Source organism: Cryptomeria japonica, chromosome 9, assembly GCF_030272615.1.
Source record: "Cryptomeria japonica chromosome 9, Sugi_1.0, whole genome shotgun sequence".
Taxonomy (NCBI): Eukaryota; Viridiplantae; Streptophyta; class Pinopsida; order Cupressales; family Cupressaceae; genus Cryptomeria; species Cryptomeria japonica.
This window is the reverse complement of record NC_081413.1, coordinates 720,778,004-720,800,742: the sequence shown is the minus strand read 5'-3', so window position 1 is coordinate 720,800,742 and position 22,739 is coordinate 720,778,004. Positions and strand designations below refer to the sequence as shown.

The following is a 22,739-nucleotide window of genomic DNA, read 5'->3' as shown; positions in this document are numbered from 1 at the left end:
TGTTATCACAAACGAAGGAAGGAAGTTCCAAATGGATCCTTTGGTTGTTCAGGGAGAAGAAATACATGTAGGTTCAAGTGTTATGTTTCTTAGTGGGAAGGAGTTCCTAAATGAGTTGAGGCATGAAGGGAACCAATGATATGCCATCATAGTGAAACCAAAAGAAGAGGCAAAGACTGAACCCAAACCGATAGTACCTCAAGAAGTGAAAACCTTGTTGGACTGATATAAGGACATTGTGGTGAATGAGATACCAGATGCTTTACCCCCATACAGAGATGTGAACCATCAGATAGACCTCATACCGGGAGCTACCTTGCCAAACAAAGCTACTTACAAAATGACACCTACTCAAAATGAAGAAATAGCAAGACAAGTGAAAGAATTTTTAGATAAGGGGTTAATAAAGAAGAGTTTAAGCCCATGTGCAGTTGCTACTATTTTAGTACCTAAGAAGGATGGAAAATAGAGAATGTGCACCGACTCAAGAGTCATCAACAAGATTACCACCAGATACTAGTTTCCAATGCCAAGAATTGAGGACCTAATGAACTACCTAGAAGGAGCTTGTTACTTTTCAAAGGTGGATTTGAAATCAGGCTATCATCAAATAAGGATCAGACTTGGAGATGAGTGGAAAATAACTTTTAAGACCAATAAGGGGCTCTATGAATGGTTGGTGATGCCCCTTTGGCTCACAAATGTACCTAGCACCTTCATGATACTCATGAATGAAGTGCTTGCAGATTTTAATGGTAAATTTGTGATTGTTTATCTAGATGACATTCTGATTTTTAGTAGGTTAAGAGAGGAGCATATCAAACATTTGGATCGGGTCTTGAGGAAGCTACATCAAGAAAATTTTATGATCAACTTAGACAAACCAACTACCACCACCCAATCAAAACCAAATAAATTCAACATCATCCAATCTAAACCAAATTAACACCATCCCTTAAATAAATAGTCGATATCTTCCACAAAACAATGCAACAAATAACCTCTAAATAACATGACAAATAATCTAAACACAATACCAAACCCTTGAACCATCCACCTACAAACCAATCTATTACTCACATCTCACAAAATTATAATTTAAGCCAACACATCCTACCCACACCTCAAAACCAAAACACATTTTTAGCTGGTTGTTCTTACAAGCCAAATATTTTGAACATTTTTTAAGTACATTACCCAAAAATACCAAACATGATCCCATAGATCAAAACCAAAACCTGGTGACACATCTATAAAACTTTGGATGCAACAAAAACTAAATACACATCCCCTTGCCAAACCAAATTATGACACATAACCAGTACCAAATCCATTTTACACATCGTTAGAATCCTCCATCATAAAAATTTAAAAAATAAACACATTTACCAAGAAATCAATCCCTTTTTTATCCACTCCTAGCAACATCATATAACAATACATAGCTAACCCAAAACCAAAACGTCAATATTCAACCCCAACCCACAAACATATTTGATAAAAAATTATAGAATCTACATCAACAAACTACAAACATGCAAATAGGTAGAACCAAGAAGACATACACATTCAAAGACATTTGACCTTATCCTTTTGGCAGGACTATACCAATGCCACCCTTTCAATATATTTTTGTTATGCCCAAAGCAAGAAAAGAATAATGAGAAGTTTAATCTAAGAGAACATATCTAAGAACATTATATAGCGTGCTTAGAGGTTGATTATATTGAATGTGTATCTTTCCACAAATCTTAAGTTGACAAGAAATTGAATAGTTCTCATATCTTCCCCATGGGATTAGAACATTCCAAGAGCTAGCCGAGAAATTTATTGCACACTTTTTGTACAACATTGAGCCCAAGACATAAACTAATAAAGAGTAGGAATGGGAGCTGTGTGGGGCTTAGTTTTTTTAGAGGTAGAGGATTTTCTAAAGGAGGAGTGGATGATGAATCATAAGGGGATGAGGATGTTGATACAATCTTTTCTCGGCCTTACTTGTGAATAATCCACTAGGACTATTGTTGGTGTGGGATCCAAAGGAAGTTGCATTTAGTGAGGCTAGGTTTGTTGGTATTGTGAAGCTATGTGGGCTTCTTTGCCCTGTTTTGGACTAGAGATTATTGGCATTAAAGGTGGTTTTTTTTTTCATTTTGGCTATTGTTCACCACACATTGGTGTGCCTTCGATTAGGTCCTCCCACCTTGGTGTTGCATTTGATGAACACTATTGACAAATTTATTTTTCAAAAGTATGAAGGGAATATGCATTGTTATAATTGATGTCTCTCTATTGTTGATGACGAGACGACTTGGTTGGCTACTAGTATTTTGGTCGCCTATCTCTTCCTTCTCTAGGCTTTCTTTTGGTCACCTATGGAGTTTTTTATTTGGGTACTTGGTTTTGTGTTTTTTTTGGTTCTTCGGTCTTCCTCTATTCCTTTTTTAGGGGATTTCCATCACTTCTAAGTTGTTTGGGTTCCCTCTTTTAGGTGTCCCTCTATTCTTATTGACTATTTCTTTTTTGAATTCCATTGAGGTGAAGTCTTTTTGGGCTTTTTTGTCATGTTCTTTGTTGAATTAAAGATTGAGTTTTGATACCTTGTAGGAGAAACAATTTCACTCTAATACCATGTTGAATTTTACAACACAAGCCTGCAAGATCAAACAACAAATTATAACACCTTCCACAAACAAGAGTAGCAAGAAAAGTATGCCATATTCCTCAAAAGTAAATATTATAGGATCAATTACAATTGCACAATGAAGTGCTTATAAAGAAAGCACAAAGATGCCTTAAGATAAATTTAGGAGAACAAAAGTGCAAGCATGAGAAGCTAAAAAAAGCTCAACTCTAGCTAAATTAGGCACACAACTAAGAGAATTAATCAACTAGAAGAACAACTAAGTGAAATTAAGCAAAAAAACATAACTAGTTGTTAAAATACTCTAACACCCCCTTCAAGTGAAACTTAGGAAGAAGTAAAAAACCTCTAAATGAATGAATGAAAGATGGGTCTTGACAACTAAAGGCCTAATGAGGTACCCATGTACAAACCAATATAATGCAATCTCTCACAAATGAAGAAAAGGAGAAAAATCGAGTGGGAGAAAAATCCTCTCCAAAAGAGGGAAAAAGAGAATGAAGGACCAAGAAGCCTCCAAGAAAATAATATCCCAAAAGAATAGGAACTTGAAGAACATCCTGTAAAGCATGAAGAAGCTACAGAAAATTTTTGAATGATAACTATTATAGTGTTGAATGAAGAACCTCCTCTAAAAAAAATAGGATCATTAGGATCAAGAAGACAAGAATTTGCACAAGTGCCCCCAACGAAACTACTCAAAAAATCAGATGGAAAAAAAGGTAAAACGTATAGCAATCAAAGATACAAATGGCACATGAATCTGCATGAGTGACCCCAATGACACTACTCAACCATGCAAGGGTAAACTGATAGTCAAAAATATAGGTACCAATAGTTTGAAGAATATTGATCAACAAAAGATGGAAGGTTGCATCCACAAAACACAATACAAGATTGTCTAACTCCAAAGAGAAACCAAAGAAGCATAAGCACCAATAGTTGAAACCCTCCATAATGCTAACAAGGGGGAGAGATGATAGGTCAATTGAAAGTGTGTGTCATCATGAAGTGCGTGAAGGAGAGTAAACATATAAATGTGCACAAGAAAATACTTGCAATTGAAAAGGGATATGCAACCAATCCACACATGTATGTGACAAGAATCTCTAAGATTTGATGTTTTCATAGAGGGACACTCACCATAAAAAGGTGTGATCACAAAAAAAAAAGAAAAACACAAGCCCCCATGACACTTTATAATACAATGCATGTACAAAATAAGTCACAAGAAAATATGCAAAATCCCCAAAACCCATACACAAGAGTGACACTTTATTATAGTGCATCTACACACAAAAAAGTGCATAAAAATGATGCTCAAAATGCCAAAATAGGACAAGGTGTTGAAAATACATGTAGGATTGATGGATTTGTAAAGCACTGAGAGGGGGGGGGGGGGGGGTGGCGGGGGTGAATCAGTGACACCAAAAAAATACTACTTTAAACACTGACTGGTAGATATACTTAACCGGTTTGTTAAACAATGTGCATGCAATCCAAAATGATATAAATGCATCCACAATAAGTAAAAAATCCACCATAACACAAGTATTTATACATGAAAAACTCAAATGGAAAAAATCACAGTGAGATGGGACTCATGAGTTAACTATCTACAGTAATAGATAACTGACCGGTTAGGGTCTACAAAAAGTTGCTTTGCTAGGAGCGAATCCTGTTAAAGATCCCAACCTTAGTTAAAAGCTATACCCTGTTAAAGGTAGTACCCTATTAGGAGTAACCTCAGTAGAGGATTTCTGAATCCAAACTAATGGATCACCTGGTTAGAGGATTTGTATAGTGAAGCTTGTTAAAGCTTACCCGGTTAGGGGATTTGACTGTTGCAGTGATTAGAAAACAACAGATGGTGTGATCTAGTAGTAGCACAACTTGCTTGAATAGATCCTCTTTTGTGCTAAAAACTTCATCACCAACATACTCTGCAACTTAACACTTCTTCCTTCACATCAAAACATCACATATCATATCTCCTTCGCTCATGCAAAATAATTCATTGTGATGTCAATATATAGACATTTAGATTTCATTTTGGCCTTGAGAAATCATATCACAATTTCCTAGGTGTAGTGTATATGGTCAAACAATCCTAACTCATCACAAAAATACTGCCAAAATTTATCGATGAGGATAACTCATCACATAATCAACTAATACTGGTTGGACCAATAGTACCGGTTGGAGTTAAACATATAAATTGTTTGTCCTTTGATGCTCCTTGAATAATCTCCACTAGATCTTCTGGTTGATGTCGAGTTATGAATATCCATATGTAAATATATACACATTGGTTGACTCCATACATATACCAGTTGTCACCATGTATCGGTTTAATATAAACCTTCTAGTATACCAGTTGCAGTATAACTAACTTTGAAGTCACACCGGTAGACAATGTGAACATATGTGTTTATGTGTTACATCAATGACACCATATAAATCATTACAATCATCATCAAGCCAACAAAGACAACCCAAGAAAATCCATCCAATGCAAACAAAAAGTTTCCAGAAGCAAAAAAGACCAAGTAATTAACCATAAGGTGAAAAACACAAAAGATTGAATAAAAACTACTTGGAGTAAAATCTAGAAACTATAGCAGTAGAAATAAATAGAGGACTTTGAGAGATTTTGCCAATATGTGGAAGTAAAAAAATGGAATCTATTTTCCCAAGTTATGGCCCCAAAAATATAAAAAACAAGGTTGAATTCAACATTCTATAGTAGTCACCAAGAGCAAAATCAGATCAAACCACTTGTAAATTTAGATAGACTTCTAAACGAGATTTACAATGATATGAGAAAGTAAAAAAATGGACATTCTATCACCAAGGTATAGCCAAAAAACCAAATATATGAAAAAGGGCTTGAAGGCTTCAAAAATGGAAACTTTCAAAAATAGAAACTTTCCAAAAATAGATTTTTTTTGAAAATAGAAAGGTTTTGTAAATAGAAAGTTTTTGAAAATGGAAAATTTCCAAAAAAAATTATGACACAAACTATGGTGGGCTTCCCCATTAATGGATCAATTCTCCACTCTTTTTAGTTGGACGGGTTGTAAGGGTAGTGAGCTATTGGAGTGCCATTGGATAGGGGCAGGACATGAAGGGAGGGAGAAACTGGAGTGCTCTATCACTTACGATAGGAGGCAAGTTGCCTTGACTTATTTCATTCCCTGTTTTTCTCCAAAAGCTACTAAAAAAATCACCCACCTCTACGTCCATAAAAAAAAAAAAATTGATCCTACAACACTTTTGAGAAAAAAACTTCTCAAAGCTTGAGAAGGGGCTCACCAAATCTGCGCTCTCATATGATGGTGGATTAAATATTGAGCTATGATACCATGTAGGAGAAAATATTGTGGTTTGATACCACGTTGAATTTTAAAATACAAAGTTTGCAACAAAAGCCTGCAAGATCAAACAACAAACTAGAACACCTTCCACAAATGAGAGTAGTAAGAAAAAGATGTCATATTCCTCAAAATCAAATATTATAGGATGAATTACAATTATATAATGAAGTGCTTATAAAGAAAGCACAAATATTCTCTAAGCTAAATTTAGGAGAACTAAAGTGCAAGCATGAAGAGCTAAAAAATATCTCAACTCTAGCTAAATTGGATGCACAACTAAGAAAACTTAAGAAACTAGAAGCACAAGTAAGTGAACTTTAGCAAAAATGCATAGCTAATTGTTAAAATTATCTAACATTATTCTTTGGTGAAGGATTTCTTCTCCTATACCTTTGTTGGCTCTTTTGTTAGTTTTGGGGCTCTCTTTGGAGTCATTTGTTTGGTGCTTTTAAACCCCTAGATTAAAGAGAACAATATGTTGAATGGGGAGGCTATGTGATGGTCCTCTTCTAGGTTTCTTTGGCACTGTTGGAGTCACTACTAGTGTTGTCTTGTTAATACTCAAATTATCTTCATTGTTGGGTCTTCTCCACTTCATTATTCAATTTGTGTTTGTTTTGAAGCTTGTGGGTTGGCAGGGGTTAGAGTGGCTTCTCCAAATGGTGACATAGAGGAGGTTACATGTGTGGATCTTGTTGTGAATAACATAGAGTAGGTTGTTCCTAAGGCTTGTCTCTCCTTCTACCTTCACTCTTCCCCTTTTTTTTAGATATATGCCCACTTTATTTTGTATTATTCCATTTCCTTTGCCAAGAAGAACATGTTGCAAATTGTGAGAGGTGCTCTTATTATTTATGGGCGATTGTGAGGACCATTAACTTGTTGGCATAAAAGAGTTTATAGTTGCAGTTCTTGTGGTGGTTGACATAGAAGAGGTTTCCATTATTGGCTAGTCCTTTTTTTCCATGTATCCCTCCCCTTGGTATGCTCTATTGACTCAAATTTGTTTTGCTTGGGTTTGTGCTAACAAGGTTTATGGGAAGTTTCCTCCTGTTCATTTTTGTAGCCGTGATAAGTGTTGCAATTTATGTTCTTTAGATTTTGATGATATAGGTATGATTGATTCCTTCACGACTGGCTTGGGCTTCTAGGTTGTGGAGTTTTCCAAATATTCTTGTGTTATGGATGAAGGTTATGGGAGCCTTTCAAAACCCTTTATTCTAGTTACTAATATGTTAAGTATCTTTCAGGTGTTGGAAGTTTGACCCCTGTTTTGAGGTAGACTATTGTTCCCTTTGATGTTTGAGATTGCTTATTGGTAAATTGTTGGTTTTATGTTGTTTAGTCCTATTGTATTATTTTTAGCAACAATCTTTCTTTTGCTACTGATTGTCACTATTGTTATATTTTTAGTATCTTTTGTTTTTTGATTTGAACCCTCAGTGGTCTTTTGTAATGGGTTTTGGGCCCCCATCAAAACTTGTTTTACCTCTAATCAAAGCACATGATATCCGTTAGTGACCTTTGCAACACAAAAAAATAATGTTGAATCCTTTTCCTTTTTCTTGTAGAGATGGAGGAATCTTGCTAGAAAATGATTGTGTTACAAACCTAAAAAATAATTGGTTTGATTTTCATATGGAACTTAAACTGCAAAATGGTGTTTCACTTGCAAGTCCAATGTTTCAACACATTTTAATATGAGGTTATTGAAAAGGGTGTTTCCATTGAATAGCCCTTATTGCTAAATTACTTGTTAAATCTTTAAAGAAAATAAAGACAATACCATCACATCTAATGACAAATCCAAATTTAGGTCCAAAAACAAAAACATCATCAATGATGGTGTGGTAGATACAAAAGTGGTTAATAATGCACAACTTATGGTTAGCCTTCAAGGAACTTCCACATTTAATGTCTAAACCACAAACAATGTTCAAACCTCAAATTATTGCTCAATTATCTAATGTTATTAAAAATAATTCACAAAGGGTTCCTACTAGTACAAATACAACTCCAAGATGCAAGTACACACCCCTAGGAGAGCCTATTAAATCGACCTTACAAAAAATGATACAACCAAATATCATCACACTTTGTGAAACCAAACCATATGAACCTCAAATCGAACCTACTTGTGATTACCATAGAACAAAAGGACACAGAATTAAAGAAGATTATCCAAGACCTTATAGACCAAGGAGAAATAGCAATTGAAACCCCTTTAGGAGCAACTAGTAATGACCATGTGATTTTTAAGGATCCCTTATGTGATCATGGAAAGGGAGGTGCCTCTAATCGAGGAAACAATAATAATTCTAACTATAGTAGTGTGGGCTATGAGTATACAATTAATCAAATTGATCAAGTTGATGACCATGTTTTGACCCTCACCATCAAGAATACAAATCCTAAATGTGCAATAGCTACCCACATATCCATAGTGACTCTTCAAGGGGCCACTTCTATATCCCAACCATCCAATCAGTATAACCTTTTAGACCATTTGAGAAAAAACTATAACTCAAATATCCATTATTGAGATTTTATGCATATCCCCTACATACAAAGTTTTCCTAGACAAAGCACTTTAGGATACATCTCTACCTACTAGCATAAATTTTGATTAGTTTCAGGGCATGGTGAGACACCTCACTACCACACATAGTGTTACATTCACTGAAAAGGATGTCCCTTCTCATAAACCATTTCACAATTATCCCATCCATTTGGAAGTCCTCATACATAAACATAAGATTATATGAGTCTTGATAGATGGAGGATCAAGCTTAAATACTTGCACTTTGAAATTTGTCAAAACATTAGGGTATTTCAAGGAAACCATTGACATAACAAATAATATTGTCATAAAAGATTATGATGACATGGAGCGGCTTCTAGAGGTGTAGTTATCTTTCCTATTCAAACTGGTTTAGTAGTGCATGATACAATATATCAATTTCTGGACCCTAATCTCCCATAAAATATTTTCCTTGTTCATTCTTGGATTCATGCTATTAAAGTCATTCCTTCCACTTTTCATCAATGCCTTGAGTTTCTCTTTAATGGAATTTAGATTACAATTTTTGGTTATCCTGATCCCTTTCAATATTGTAACAACCTAAGAGGAACACCTGCATATCAAGTTCCTATCAATTTTGAAGCTTCATCTTCCCTATCATCTGTGCATATTGATCCACATAAATCCTTCACTCCCTCCACTTTTGTTCTTGAGATCAAGGTTCAAGCCTATGATAAGGGGTGTGACAAATATGATATCAATGAGTCATTTTGATTTGGAAAACTATCACCATCATATAAGTCTTATGAGAAATTTCAATCGATGAATCTATATCCTAAGGTTGTTATACAGAGAAAACCCATTACCTTCACAAAATATGGTGACCTACACAAGAAAAACATTCAAGAAGATATATCCCAACAGCTCTATAAAGACAAAGAAGATAAAAAACTTGTCACACTACCTGTTGAAAAATGTGGCCAAAGGATTAACTTTCATGGAGTAAAAGGGATATGATGGTCATAGTGGTCTTGGGATTCAAAATCAAGGTATCAAAGAGTCTACTCAACCTAAAAAATTGCCTAAGTACAAAGGGCTTGAGTGTGGACCATTGGAATTGATTGCTCGTGGTACTAAGTTACTTTCTAGTGAGAAAGTTAATATTTCTAACAAAGTCAAGACTTCAAATGAGGATACTAATATAGACTTATGATTGGGAGTGGGGCTTTGATGCTTCCTATGAAAATAAGTATACCAATGACCCTAAATTGAACCATTTTGAGGACCTAATGACACATCTGTCTTTACTCTGACACCTGTATCCCTAGTCTTTGCACAAATTGATGATAACCCCCCCTAATCCACCCAAACCTTATTGATTGGGACCAAAAAGGATCTTTGAGTTTGGATTTAGTGAAAAATGATGAAGTTATCACTGAGTTTATAAAAAATTGGGAGGGTATATCCTTGGGGGATTATAAAATTGGCTTTACCATAAACATTGATGCTATGACATACTATAGAGAGTGTGGCAATCATTCTAGTCACAAAAATATCAAAGTAAAAATTGGGTCTTCTAGTGAAAACTGAAAGGAACTTTTAGACCAAGAAAAAATTAAAAATAAAGGACATATTGAAGGTGAAACCTCTTTAAGGCACCTAAAGATGGAAGACTTGACATACTCCCTATCAATCAAGAGAGATCACCACTTCTTATTGAGAAGGCATGGGAAATTAACTTAAGCACCTCGAAGAATCCTAGAATCGTACACTTTGCAACATCTCTATCACAAAAGGAGAAATAGGACTTCATCGCATTCTTCATAGAGAGACAAATCAATTTTGCCTAGTCATATGTGGATATGCCTAGACTTGATCTTGAGTTAGTTTTTGATCACCTTAGAGTTACTCCAAGAGCTAAAACTATCAACCAGAATCTTAGAAAAATGCATCCCCATATTAAAAGTGCAATTAAAACCTAGGAATTAAGCCCAAATTTGAGCTCCAAATTATGCACAAAAGATGCAAGATAAACCCTCCAAAAAATACTCTACATGCTCTTAAAGTTACTCCAAGAGCTAAACCTGTCAAACAAAAGCTTAGAAAAATGCATCCCCATATTAAAAGTGCAATTAAAACCTAAGAATTAAGCCCAAATTTGAGCTCCAAATTGTGCCCAAAAGATGCAAGAGAAACCCTCCAAAAACTAATCTACATGCTCTTAAAGTTAGTCCAATAGCTAACCCTGTCAAGCAAAATCTTAGAAAAATGCATCCCCGTATTAAAAGTGCAATTAAGACCTAGGAATTAAGCCCAAATATGAGCTCCAAATTGTGCCCAAATATGAAAGATAAACCCTCCCAAAACTATGCCACATGCTTCAAATCACTAACAAATCCAAAGAATTCATTGCATAATTCTATGCCAAATATTATGCCCTAAATTGGGCAATATGTAGTTTCCATTGACTCCCAGGATGAGTTTGACTAGGTCTTTTACTAAATATTTTCTTCAAAGCTCTCCTTCATTTCACATATGACATGTATTTTACATGTTAATTAGCCTATTTTGGTGCCTCGTTCAGTTTGATTATTTAAAAATGCAAGTTTTTAAATTAAAATTACACTTCTAACATTTGCATTTAACAAAGAAGACATTATTTTTCTAATACAAGTACATATTTTATGAGTGTAATGACATTAAAAAAAAGGGAAATGGTTTTATTTTTCCTATCAAATCATTTGAAACAAACACAACATAAACAAAATTGTATATCCATAACATTATTTAAGCATAACATTCAATGTAAACTATACATCATAATAGCATAAAATACAATATTAATCATTCAGAATGCAAATTGTATGCAACTATGTGTGGGTGTGGGTGTGTGTGTGTATTAGGTTTCCATTATGCCAATCATTATCGAGTGGCTAGGACACTTCTATCTCATGTCTAAGTTCTCACTTTTGACATATTCCCACACTCATTCTCACTTATATTCTCGTAAATAGGTTAGTCCATAAAGCCATAGCTGAAGCATGTGCATAACATTTCATCATCATTTCAATTTCAATTCCATGCATTTGGAAATAACATCCAATTTAAAACACGTTTATCAATAATCAAACATTCATAAGACAATTATACATAGTCTCAACCAGTTTATTGTATTAATAATGCAAGCAAAAAGAACGAGATGTGATAGAAATGGATTTAGTTTGATCTTCTTTGATTTGAGAGGCTTACATCCATGATTGGTTACATGCTACATATGTTGTATTTGATCTCTTGAGATTGAATGAGATGGGTATTGGTGATGCTTTTCTTTTTGGGGTTGTAAAGGAGATCAAACTTCACACAATTTTGATTTAGACGTGAATGTAGAAGGGAATTTTATAGGTGTTTGATATATAGGTTCTCTCTTTGGTCTTGGTTATCTTCCTAGATATTTGGATTCACATGATATTGGATGTGAGGTTTTGTGTGGAGCTATGGTGATTACTAGTTTGTGTTCATGTGTTGTCACTTGTTCTGAGGGCGATGACATGGAGATTCCTTTATCTCTTTCCTTTGTTGGATGTGGATAACTATTGGAATATGAAGTCAATTCTAGTGTTATTCTAGCAATGATGAATAATCAAGAGAGGGTAGGGAACTAGTGTTATTTGAATAGTGACAATTATTCATCATAGGGTACCATGGTAGTCATACTTTCCATTTTTAGAAAGTTGTCTTTAATTAGGACTCCACAAATCAGATGTAAAATGCTACGAGAAGTCATGTTTTCTTGACACTTTTAAAAGATTGTTGTAAGTGTGAAAATTCCTTATCTAAATAATACAAATGATCTTTGCTAATGGGTTTTTCCCTAGTATACTTTTACCAATTTTTTCCATGTAAATCCATGTGTTTATGGATCATTTTTTTCTCTATATAATTTTTCACTATATATTTTCATGATAGATAACTTTGGAGAGATTTGGAGACTTCTTGAGAGAGATATTTCTAGCAACTTTTTTGTTATAGGAGCTGCATATCTTTGTGGATGCTCTTTGGTACTACATGCTTACACTCTATATGATGTTATTGGTAGACTTACTATGTCTTGATCTTTTTCATATTAGACATTACCCATGTAGTGGAAGTTCCTCAATGTGTATGTTCTTCATTGATAAGTTTGACACATGAAGCTTGCGATTGTAGCTTATAGGTTAAGTAATGTTGTTGGCATGAGTTTACTGATGTTGTTCATACCATAGAGGTATGGATGATTTAATGGATAAGTATTTGATACAGGTTCTTTTTTTCAGTCATGTGGTTATCAATTGGATGGGAGCAATCAAGTTTTTGGTTGTTGTTCTAAGTGGGGTTCGATCATGTTTTTAGGAGGGAGTACTTGGCTTCAAAATTGTGTTCTAGTTATGGGTTTTGAAGTTGGTTGATTCTTTTGTATAGCTCATGAGCACAACAGACTTGTGGCAACATCCTATAGCCATTGTTATCACTTAGATTTGATGCTTGTGTTCTCTAGACTAGTGCATCTACACCTTGGCTTGTTCCTTTTCTTCCATAGGTTGAAATTTTGGAGAAAAACATGAATCGTTGCCTGAAATGGTGGACATCTTGGATTTTGTTACATGTATCTTGATGGAGCACGGGAGCATGCTTGAGATTCATTTAGTTTTATGGATGGTTTTGATGATGTGATTTCGTCATTTGGCTCTTAATAGTTTGAATCTTGTTGATTCTAATGGCTCTTGACAGGTATTCGACAAGTGGGACAATCACTTATTGCTTCCAAATTCGATTGTGTGAGAAATTTTTTATCATCTAGATAAAAATTTGCTCACACAATCAAATCCAGAAGCAATAAGTGAATCATAGAATGGATTGTGGAAATTTCACAGCTTTAATTAAGTGAGAGAATGTTGGGATTAAGGTGTCTCAACCTTTGAGAGTCCTAGCATTAATTATTGGATTATATTTGATGCAATATTTCATTATATCCTAAGTGCTAACTTAATAGGTTGTCATATCGCTTTGTGGGAATTGTATGGGAGGATATTTCCTACATGCAATATGAGAAGAGCTCAATTAAGTACCACTTGTCACTTGGGCACTCATTTGGAGAGAGGAGTTTGTGAAAACTTCTCAAAGGTGTGCTTTGGTGACATGTGTTCTGACATTGTTGAGTTAACTATGACAAGGTCCTATTGTTTAGGAAGTTGGCACCCACCTTGGAGAGTCAAGTTTGGAATTTGTTAATTAAGTAGGAGCTATGCAAAAATGAAGTTTCTATTTCATGTTGAGTCTATGTATGAAATGTGGGATGCCTTTGGAGGTGTAGTTACTTATTTGGCAAGTGTAGTTTCTTATGCAAGTTTGGTAATAATTGGCAGTTGCATATTTTGCATGAGTTGTCAATTGGAAAGTTACTATTTTCACATGTTATGTATTTGACATCTTCCATGTGGCATCTTCATGCTTAGGTGTGGGTTTTGAAAACTTGACATTTATTGCATTGTAAGCTCTATAAATATAAGTGTTTGCTAAGGAGCTTGAGGAGAGGAGTGATTCAGACAGGGGTTATTTATGATATCAGATTTCTTCCAAAAATGGAACAAGATGCAAATCTCCATGTAAAGGTTTAGAGCTTGAAAATGTATTGTAACCTTGTTGTTGAATAATACATTGGCTATTGGAGTGTGGGGTTTTTTACTTGAAAGGGTTTTCCCCATGAATATTTGTGTTTTGTGTTTTGTGTCTTGTCTTATATCTTCATGTTTTATGATTTTGATGCTTTGAATTTGTATGACATAATGCCACTAAAACTTGCTTGATTTGTAAATATTTATAAATTGCAAGTGCTTTCCTTTAAAGTTTTAATCATGAAAAATCAACTATGTTTGATTCCGCTTTTATGACATGGTAATGTATGCATGTATCAACTTGTTGTAATATGTTTAAAGAAACATATGGTACTAGATGCACATACTCATCTTAGAGGTCTTTTTGGGATGCCCTCATTTCCCTTCACTAACATCTATCACAATAGTCTCTTCATTAAATTTAAAAACTAGCCATCCTTTATTTTTATTTTATAACCACCTTAGATTGTTTTAACAGTCTATTGATATTGGGAGTATGAACCTAAGTGACACACATAATCAACTTCTTTTAGCTTAGAACTAAGTATGATGGTGTCCATTCCACCAACTTTACTTGAAATACAACACCAATCTCATCTCTAATTTGTTTACAAGTAAAAAAGATTTAATTTTATTAGATAACATTACAAAAAAACATACCATCACACTCCCTTATTATTCTCAAACAATTAATATACAATCTTTTAATTTATTCATTCATTGCTCTCTCTCTCTTTTTAACTTAGAGTGTCATTTTCCATATAGGCTGGAACCAAAGCTTCAAATTTGACCCTGAGAATAGTTCAAGATAAGCGACTTTGATTGCAACATTCACTCACATTGGAAGTCGCATGCATGTGAAGTATTCATCGGGACTAAGAACCAATTTTGATTTCCCAGGGCATATGACTCGTTTTGACTGCACTTCAAATTTGCTCCCTCCTAAACATTCATTTTATTAAGATTAACTAGTATTACCCAGAATCCGACATCCTCAATGTTTTGACCGTTAGGATTTTATATACCTTATTCAAATGATTAAAGTAAATTTTCCTTGGGATACGATATTGAAAAACGGATATACCAATACGTGGATTCATGATCACAGAATTCTAGGGAAGCATAGAATCCAATAAAATGATATGAGTATACAATCATGATGATGTAATATTTCACTGGTTTAGACGTTAGCAACATCACCATAATGGGAAGAAGGTTTAGTAGCCTTGTTTGAGTCATTTTTGCAGCTACAGATGACTGAGTAGACACTCACCGGTTCTGATGAGAAAGAAGACAGATTATCTAATTATGATTTTTGGATTTGCTTTTGATCGTTTACTGTTGAATAGGTGAGCATTGAATGTCATTGCGACAGCTAATTTGAATTCAGAATCAGAATTTGACAGAATGGAAGTGTGTACAAGAAGGCATTCAACATCCTTTCTTTTTGGGTTTGTTTTTTCTCTTTTCTTTCTGGTAGGGTCCATGAGCAAAGCCCATAACAAACAAGAAATAAATTTTCAGAGTGACTTCGATTTGTTGGCGTTATGATTGTTGCCAAGGTAAGAGAATTGGGTACTTTATGTTGGGTGATGGTGAACTGATTAACAGCTTGCATAAATGGTTGATCATAGTTGAGCTTATATATATGATTAATGGTATGTGGGTTAGTATCTTATGATTGGGGCCGAGATAAGAGAATTGGATACTTAATGCGGGTGAAAGTAAACCGATTAATAACTTGCATGGGTGTTTGATCACAGTTAAGTAAAGCTTATAGATGTGATTGATGATTTGTGGGTTATTGCTTTAGAACCAGTTTGAGTAATGTTGATTTGGAAGTTATAAATTTCATAGAAGTTTTGACTTTGTATTAGATTAGAATGAAGCTTACTATGAAGATATAGGTTAAAAAAGTGAGTGATTAGAATCTTTGCAAATATGAAGACTAGTGTGAACAATTATGGGAAGATTGAAAAACAAGGGCAGGATGAGGTCAAGCCAAAGAGATTTGGGAAAAGACATTACATGTTTTTGGGCTTGTTGGTCTTCTTCCTTGGAGTTGCCATTGCTTGTTTGGCAGTTGGATTGGGAAAAGTGTTCTCCAAGCATCATGGAGCATCCAGTGTGCAATCTGGAGCAAAGGCCATAGAGTCTATCTGCAGTAATACCCTTTATCCAGATATATGTGTTCATTCACTTTCTTCTTTTCCCGGGGCTATCAATGCAAGCAGCTTGAAACTAGTGGCCATATCAATCAGAATAGGCATGGAAGGAATCAATAGTGCGATGCAGAGTGTGGAGAACTTCATTCAGGATCAAGGGGATCACACTGTGTCCTTGACTCTTAATGATTGTGTAGAGCTCCTTGAGTATTCATTAGATGGGCTGGATTCATCTCTAACCAAGTTGTTGCAATCAAATTCAGATGATATTTCTGATTTGCAGACATGGTTAAGCTCATCTCTCACATACCAGACTACATGTCTTGATGGATTAGGTGATATTGAAAGGTTAGGTTACATAATGGAACAGGGCAAGAATGTGTCTATGTTGTTGAGTAATTCTTTGGCACTGATCAAGACTTTTCCAATGTTGGAAGGGGATTCTGAAAGTCCGTCCCATTCAAGACGGTTACTGTCTGGTGTAAGCGATTCTGCCCTGCTTCCGACATGGGTTTGGGAAACAGAGAAAAGGTTTTTGCTTGAGGAGAAATTTCTAGTCCCAGATGTTGTTGTTGCCTTAGATGAGAGTGGGAATTTCTCAAGAATTCAGGATGCAGTAGATGCTGCTCCCCAGAGTGCCAACCAGAGCTATGTGATTCATATTAAAGCTGGGGTTTATGAGGAGAATGTCATCATCTCGAAGAAAATGACCAACATTGTCTTCATTGGTGATGGTACGAAGAACACAATCATCTCTGGGAGCAAGAATGTGCAAATGGGATTATCTGTTTACAGATCAGCCACTGTAGGTATGTTATTTCTTTTTATTGCTCGGTCGACTGTGATTGGTGGTTACTGTTACCATTTTCCATTGTAGATATTCAAACCTTTGGGAACTTGTAGCCATAGTGATTACATAGAGTGTTTTCAATGTCCTCTTGACTAATTATGAGATTATGCTATTTTATTTCAACCTGTTGAGTTGCAAAGCATAGTCAGTGTACCTTTGAGCTAGAAAATAAGTACTCAACTATAACAAAAAATGATAATTCACGGGGTCATAGCGGATGGATGATCACATCCTATGAGAATTCAAATACTTTTGATTCAATCTTTGAGCAAAATGTTTTTAATCTTTCGAATTGATCAATATGATCATTTCACTAATGGTCTCCACTATTCAACTGGAAAAGTTGGAGTTATTATACCAGAGGGATTACTTCTGAACTGGACATAACCTTCAACAAATACAGTTGACATTACTAAATTCATAGTCTAGTTGGACACAAAACAGACATTCTCACATATAAACTATAATTACAAGGAATCAGTGCAACAAAATATAGAGTAAATATAACTGGACTAGCAAACATTGGGCTAGCTGCTACCAAGTTCCTTACCACAAGGACCAAGTATGAAAGATATGACTGGATGTCCATTAAACAGTATGATATTACTATATCGTTGAATGCATTTCTTCCCTCTTCACTACATGATTTTAGTGTACATATAGAGAAAATTATTACGTCATTTATTGTTTCCAGCTATCTACCCATTTTTATTTATTTCTATCCACCTTAAAATTTGTTGCAGCTGTCCACTTATCTCTTCATTTATTTCTATCTACTTTCTACAGTTGTTTCAAACTTTCAACCATCAATTATTTTATGGCTCTCAATTTCACCTAAGAGATGAGAACCACTTTGTAGCTGCGAATGTGAGCTATGAGAAAATGCAATCTAGTGGAATGTGCAGTGCATGTAAACCACAAATAGTGAGTACAGAGGAGACCACAGACGGTTATAAGCTAAGTGTCAAATGAGAAGAACTGGAACTCTTGGGAATGGAATATCCTAGGAATTGAAATGTTTTTTTTGTAAGAAAAAAGAAATTCTTCATATGCTATGATTTTCATTGAAGAAGATCTTTGTCGATATTCTTGTACTAGGGATAACATTGGTTTCAGGTTATAGAACTTAATCACAAGAGTTGCCGAAAATGACTCAGATACATGTCCAACCTGCTTAACAGAAAAAAATATGGGAGGCAATGAAACATAGGAAGAGGATACTGATACTAAAAAGAGTCCATTTTAGAGCTGTGAGAAAGCTCAGTTAGGATGGGCCCCATTGTCAACTAAGCAATGCATGAGCAATATGAAGCTCATCATCAGTTTGCTGACTTACAAATATACCCAAGGAAGAAGCTTCGACTATAACTGGAGTGATAGTGATGCAGACAACCTCTTTTCCTACAAGTTCAATACTCTGATCTCACTGATAATGGATCTAAACTGAACAACAAAAAGCACGGCATAGGAACTAATGCAAATATTCCAAGTAATCTTTACCATGTAATTTCTTAAAATTTTCTTAACTCGCAAAATGGGCTAAGAAATAAATGCATTATAGAGAAAGATAGCAGCAGAAAACAAATCCTTTTCATATATGAACTTGATTACAAAAAAATTATCACCTCCAAAATGGCTATCACAGGGCAGTCCCCAAAACTCTCTCTCATCCCAGCAACACACTTCATCTGATAAACAAAAAGTGCCATCTTTCAAAAGAAAAACTACTAAATTCTTAAAATATTTGAGCATAAAAAATCTGATGGAAAGAGAGAATTAATCAGCATTAACAGTTGGTTACATCATCCTCCCCTTCTTTTTAGAAATTTTGAATATCCTAGTTAAAAGAACACAAGAACCCGATTGCCGTGGCCTGCGCTTCCACCATGTTAGGTACTTTTCCAAAGTTTCACTTGATTTTTTCTTATGCTTCCAGCCTCTCGTTGGATTATATATCATACATCTCTGCTAAATTGTTCTCTTTCCATTTTTTCAGCTTCTTGTAACCTTAGACCCACCTCTAGTGGTCTTCACCAAAAACCATTAAGGCTCTTCTCATGCCTTGTCCAACCTTCTATTGCACCTACACATAAATAATTAAAACATAGTAATTAAGTTAAGGGAATAGAAAATTCTTATAGGTGATACTCCCTTCTCTATATTATATCATTCGGGCATGCTTTCCAATTCTCCTTTGCAGTTTATATCTTTTACTTGGCTTAAATCCATCTGTAGTGATCTTTCTGTTGTCATTTATGCCCCATCAATGCCCATTGATGAAAACCGATCTAAGAAAATCATAAATGGGCCTTTCCCTTAGCCATTTGCAAAAACCCCAACTTAAAAAGGTCAAAATTTGCCCAAGTTATGTCAATTTGTAGTTTGGGCCTAGTTTCAGAACCTATTTAGGGTTTCATACCGTTTCTCGAAACCTCTCCAAACTCCACCTTTGGTTTTGTTTTCGACCTTTTCCTTTTTTAGCTAAGTCTTTGGCTTGTTGGAGCTTTAAATTGTTTTCAAAACCTTTATCTATTTCCAATAAGGTTCTCCAAACCTTAACTTTTTCCGACGAAGGGTTCCTTTTGAAGTTGTGTTTCTTTCTCGGCCCCCTTTTTAACTTATTTTGAACCTCTTGTCAGGCCCCAAATTGGTTTTCGCAACCAGTTTGAAGTCCAACAAGATTCTCAAAACTGGTTATTTTCCTGCCTTCCTTAAAGCCTCTAAATTGCTCTTCCTTTGCTTCCCTGCCTTTGTTAATTTTCCAAGCTTCCGAGCTTCTAAGTTGCAAGTTCAAGTTCATTTTGGTGATAGCACAATCGATTAGAAGTCCGACTAATAGCACCAATTCTTAATGGGTGGATTTCAAAGGATTGCAAGGTTGTTTTCGGCATGGTGAAGAGGTTTCAAAACATCTATCGGATCCCAACAAGGTTGTCGAAACTAGTCCTGGGGCCAACCAAGTTTTTGTGCTGCTGTTTTGCTTCAAAGGAGATTTCCACATGGTGCCCCCATGTGAGCTCGCAGATATATAAGATGGGGCCCACCATTCAAGCATGATGGTGTGCTTTGACGAGTGTCATCCCTGACACATTGGCAACTCCTCATTGGCCCATTGACTTTCAATTGGGGCTTCAACGACCAAGATTCAAACTTCTTCAGTGGCCTGCAAAGAGGAAAAAATTTAATTTTGCTGCTTCCACAACGATCATTCTTTGGGGCCCGATATTGAAGAACAATGCCATCTCAAGAGTGCCATGCTTCCTTACGGCCTGCAAGTGTCCATTTCTCTGACACACATACCATGAGCGCATCCCCAAACCTTTGCTGGTTCCACTTGCTCGTGCCCATGTCTCATTTATATCCTATAGAAGTCCTTTTGTTCTAGTGCGCTTCCAAAAGACCAAATATACATGCCAAAAATAGATCTTTGATCTAATTTGCTTTCATATTGTCCTTGTTGGTTAACTTGGCTAGGTTGAGTTCGAACTTCATCGCAAAACCTGAGTTATGCTTGATCTATAAAGGCAAGATTGTGATATTTTCAAACGGTTCTTCCCTCATTTCTCTTTCAAAGAGCTTTGTTCTGCAGCTGTAAATCAGCCTTGCCTCCATATTAATGAAAGTCACCATTTTATTTTACCTCTTCTCTTGTTCAAATATCTTGTGCAAATTTCATCTTTCCTTTATGTTTGAATATATTTTTGTTCTTGTTTCTATGCAAGTATGCTATGTTAATTATGTTTGTACTTGCTGATTGTAAATATCTTTCCTTCGACATCTTCTCAAACCCTAACCTTCATGCATGCCTCTAGGAGTTAGAAAAATAGAGATTTGTGTATGTTTCCTTTGTTTCTTTTCATTAATATTTTGTGCAGTTTCAGGCAAGAAGAAACAAACTCATAATCTTGGTGCTCCACCTCCCTTTGCTTTCTGCATTTCCTTCTCCCCTTTTCCTTTGCAAGTTGGTAGATTAAGATAGAATAGGATTTCTAAGTGTTGGGTTGTGTTGATGTGTTTTTTATGCACATGCAAACACAAAATAAAATACCAAGGCATCTTATCCTCTCTTGAACAAAGTTTCCTCGAATGCTGAAGATTTTGCCTAAGGATCATTCGAGAAGACTCCAAGGTTCTTGTATGTAGGGTCTCTATGTGTGGATAAGCTCAATTTGGTCTGATGTGATTATGCTGGATTAACAAGGGGACTTACATCCGAATGCCTGAGCGTCTGATTTACTGGAACTCAAGTCCTATCTACTGGCCGGGATAATAAAGAAATAGCAAAAGGTAAAAGGCTTAGAAAGTCTACTCTAAGACATAGAATGCAAGAAGATGGATGAACGACTAGGTGGATTCCTATTGGGCTAGGTCTCACCATCAAACTGAACAATTCAACACCAGCTCAATGCGATCTTCTAGGGTAGTTCTGAAGATGTTCAAATCATCACCATCAAACACTGATCACCATTCAAGTTAATGCATGAACAATAGACGCATAACAATTCGAGATTAAGCTCATTCAATGCCAGTTGACCACGCAGGGTGCCCTTACAATCAGCAAGAGGCTAGTGGTTTGGACTAGGTGGATTCCACGCGAGTGCATTAAATAACTTCCTTCATTCAATCTAATTAACCACCATCTAAAATGAAGATTCAACAAGAGACCATGTGTATTGCAAAGTAACGACACATTTCACCATAACTTCAATGAAAATGGAGTTCATTTACAATCAAAGCAACAATTTCTTGCCTTCTCTTCCTAATCTACTCTAATTGATATTCTATTCACTATTCTAGCTACTAACTCTTAGCTATTGTAACCTCTATTAACCAAATATTAACCTTTACAAATGAAGAGCCAGAGCTTTATATAGGGAGCTCTTCACAATTTGATGGCTCTGATTGATTTACGATCAATGGCTAGGATTACAAGATGAAAACCCTAATTAGGGTTTGTTATAACAAACTCCTTTAACCAATGAGAAAATTACATTCAATATTTGATAACCAATAGGAAACAGGGGTAGGTGCCTTGAAGTTTGTGCCATCACTGGTGAGTCAAGTACATTGAATCTGGACATGCCGACGTGGACCAAATTGACTTGAGGAACCATTACTGGGATGCCACCTTGTCTGACATTTGTGCTTTGGTTGATCTTCTTCTATCCTTGGTGTACTTGATGGATGATGTACCCCCTTTACTCCCAAGTCTTTGATGAAGCCTCCTTCTTGATTTTGCATTATGGTGATAGGAAGTCATGGTCAACTCACCTTCTTTAGTAGCTCTCTTTGTCTTGAAGTGTTATAAGATCCTTCGTCTGATATCTTGTGGTTTCTAAATGTGGTAGGATGAAGATCTTTGCAGATGGGTAGTTTTACTGTTTGAACACTTGAAGTCTTCCAACATTTTAGAAGCACCTTGAGTCCTCCTCCATGCTTTTGAGGTGTCCTTGATGATGATGGAACTTGAATAGGTCTTCCTTGTCCTGGCCTGTTCCTCTTCCATCTTGATTTTATTAATCTGCAAAACA

The 22,739-nt window shown here is 35.6% G+C and overlaps 1 protein-coding gene across 1 annotated transcript in view; it reads left to right on the top strand.

The window, feature by feature from the left end:
* Window positions 1-15,378: 15,378 nt before the first annotated feature.
* The window catches only part of LOC131073797 (pectinesterase), a 39,172-nt gene continuing 31,811 nt past the window's right edge, over window positions 15,379-22,739 (top strand). Inside the window, exon 1 of the mRNA XM_058010309.2 lies at window positions 15,379-17,167. Coding sequence (XP_057866292.2) covers window positions 16,135-17,167 — 1,033 coding nt within the window. The 5' untranslated portion in view covers window positions 15,379-16,134. The remainder of the gene's footprint in view (window positions 17,168-22,739) is intronic.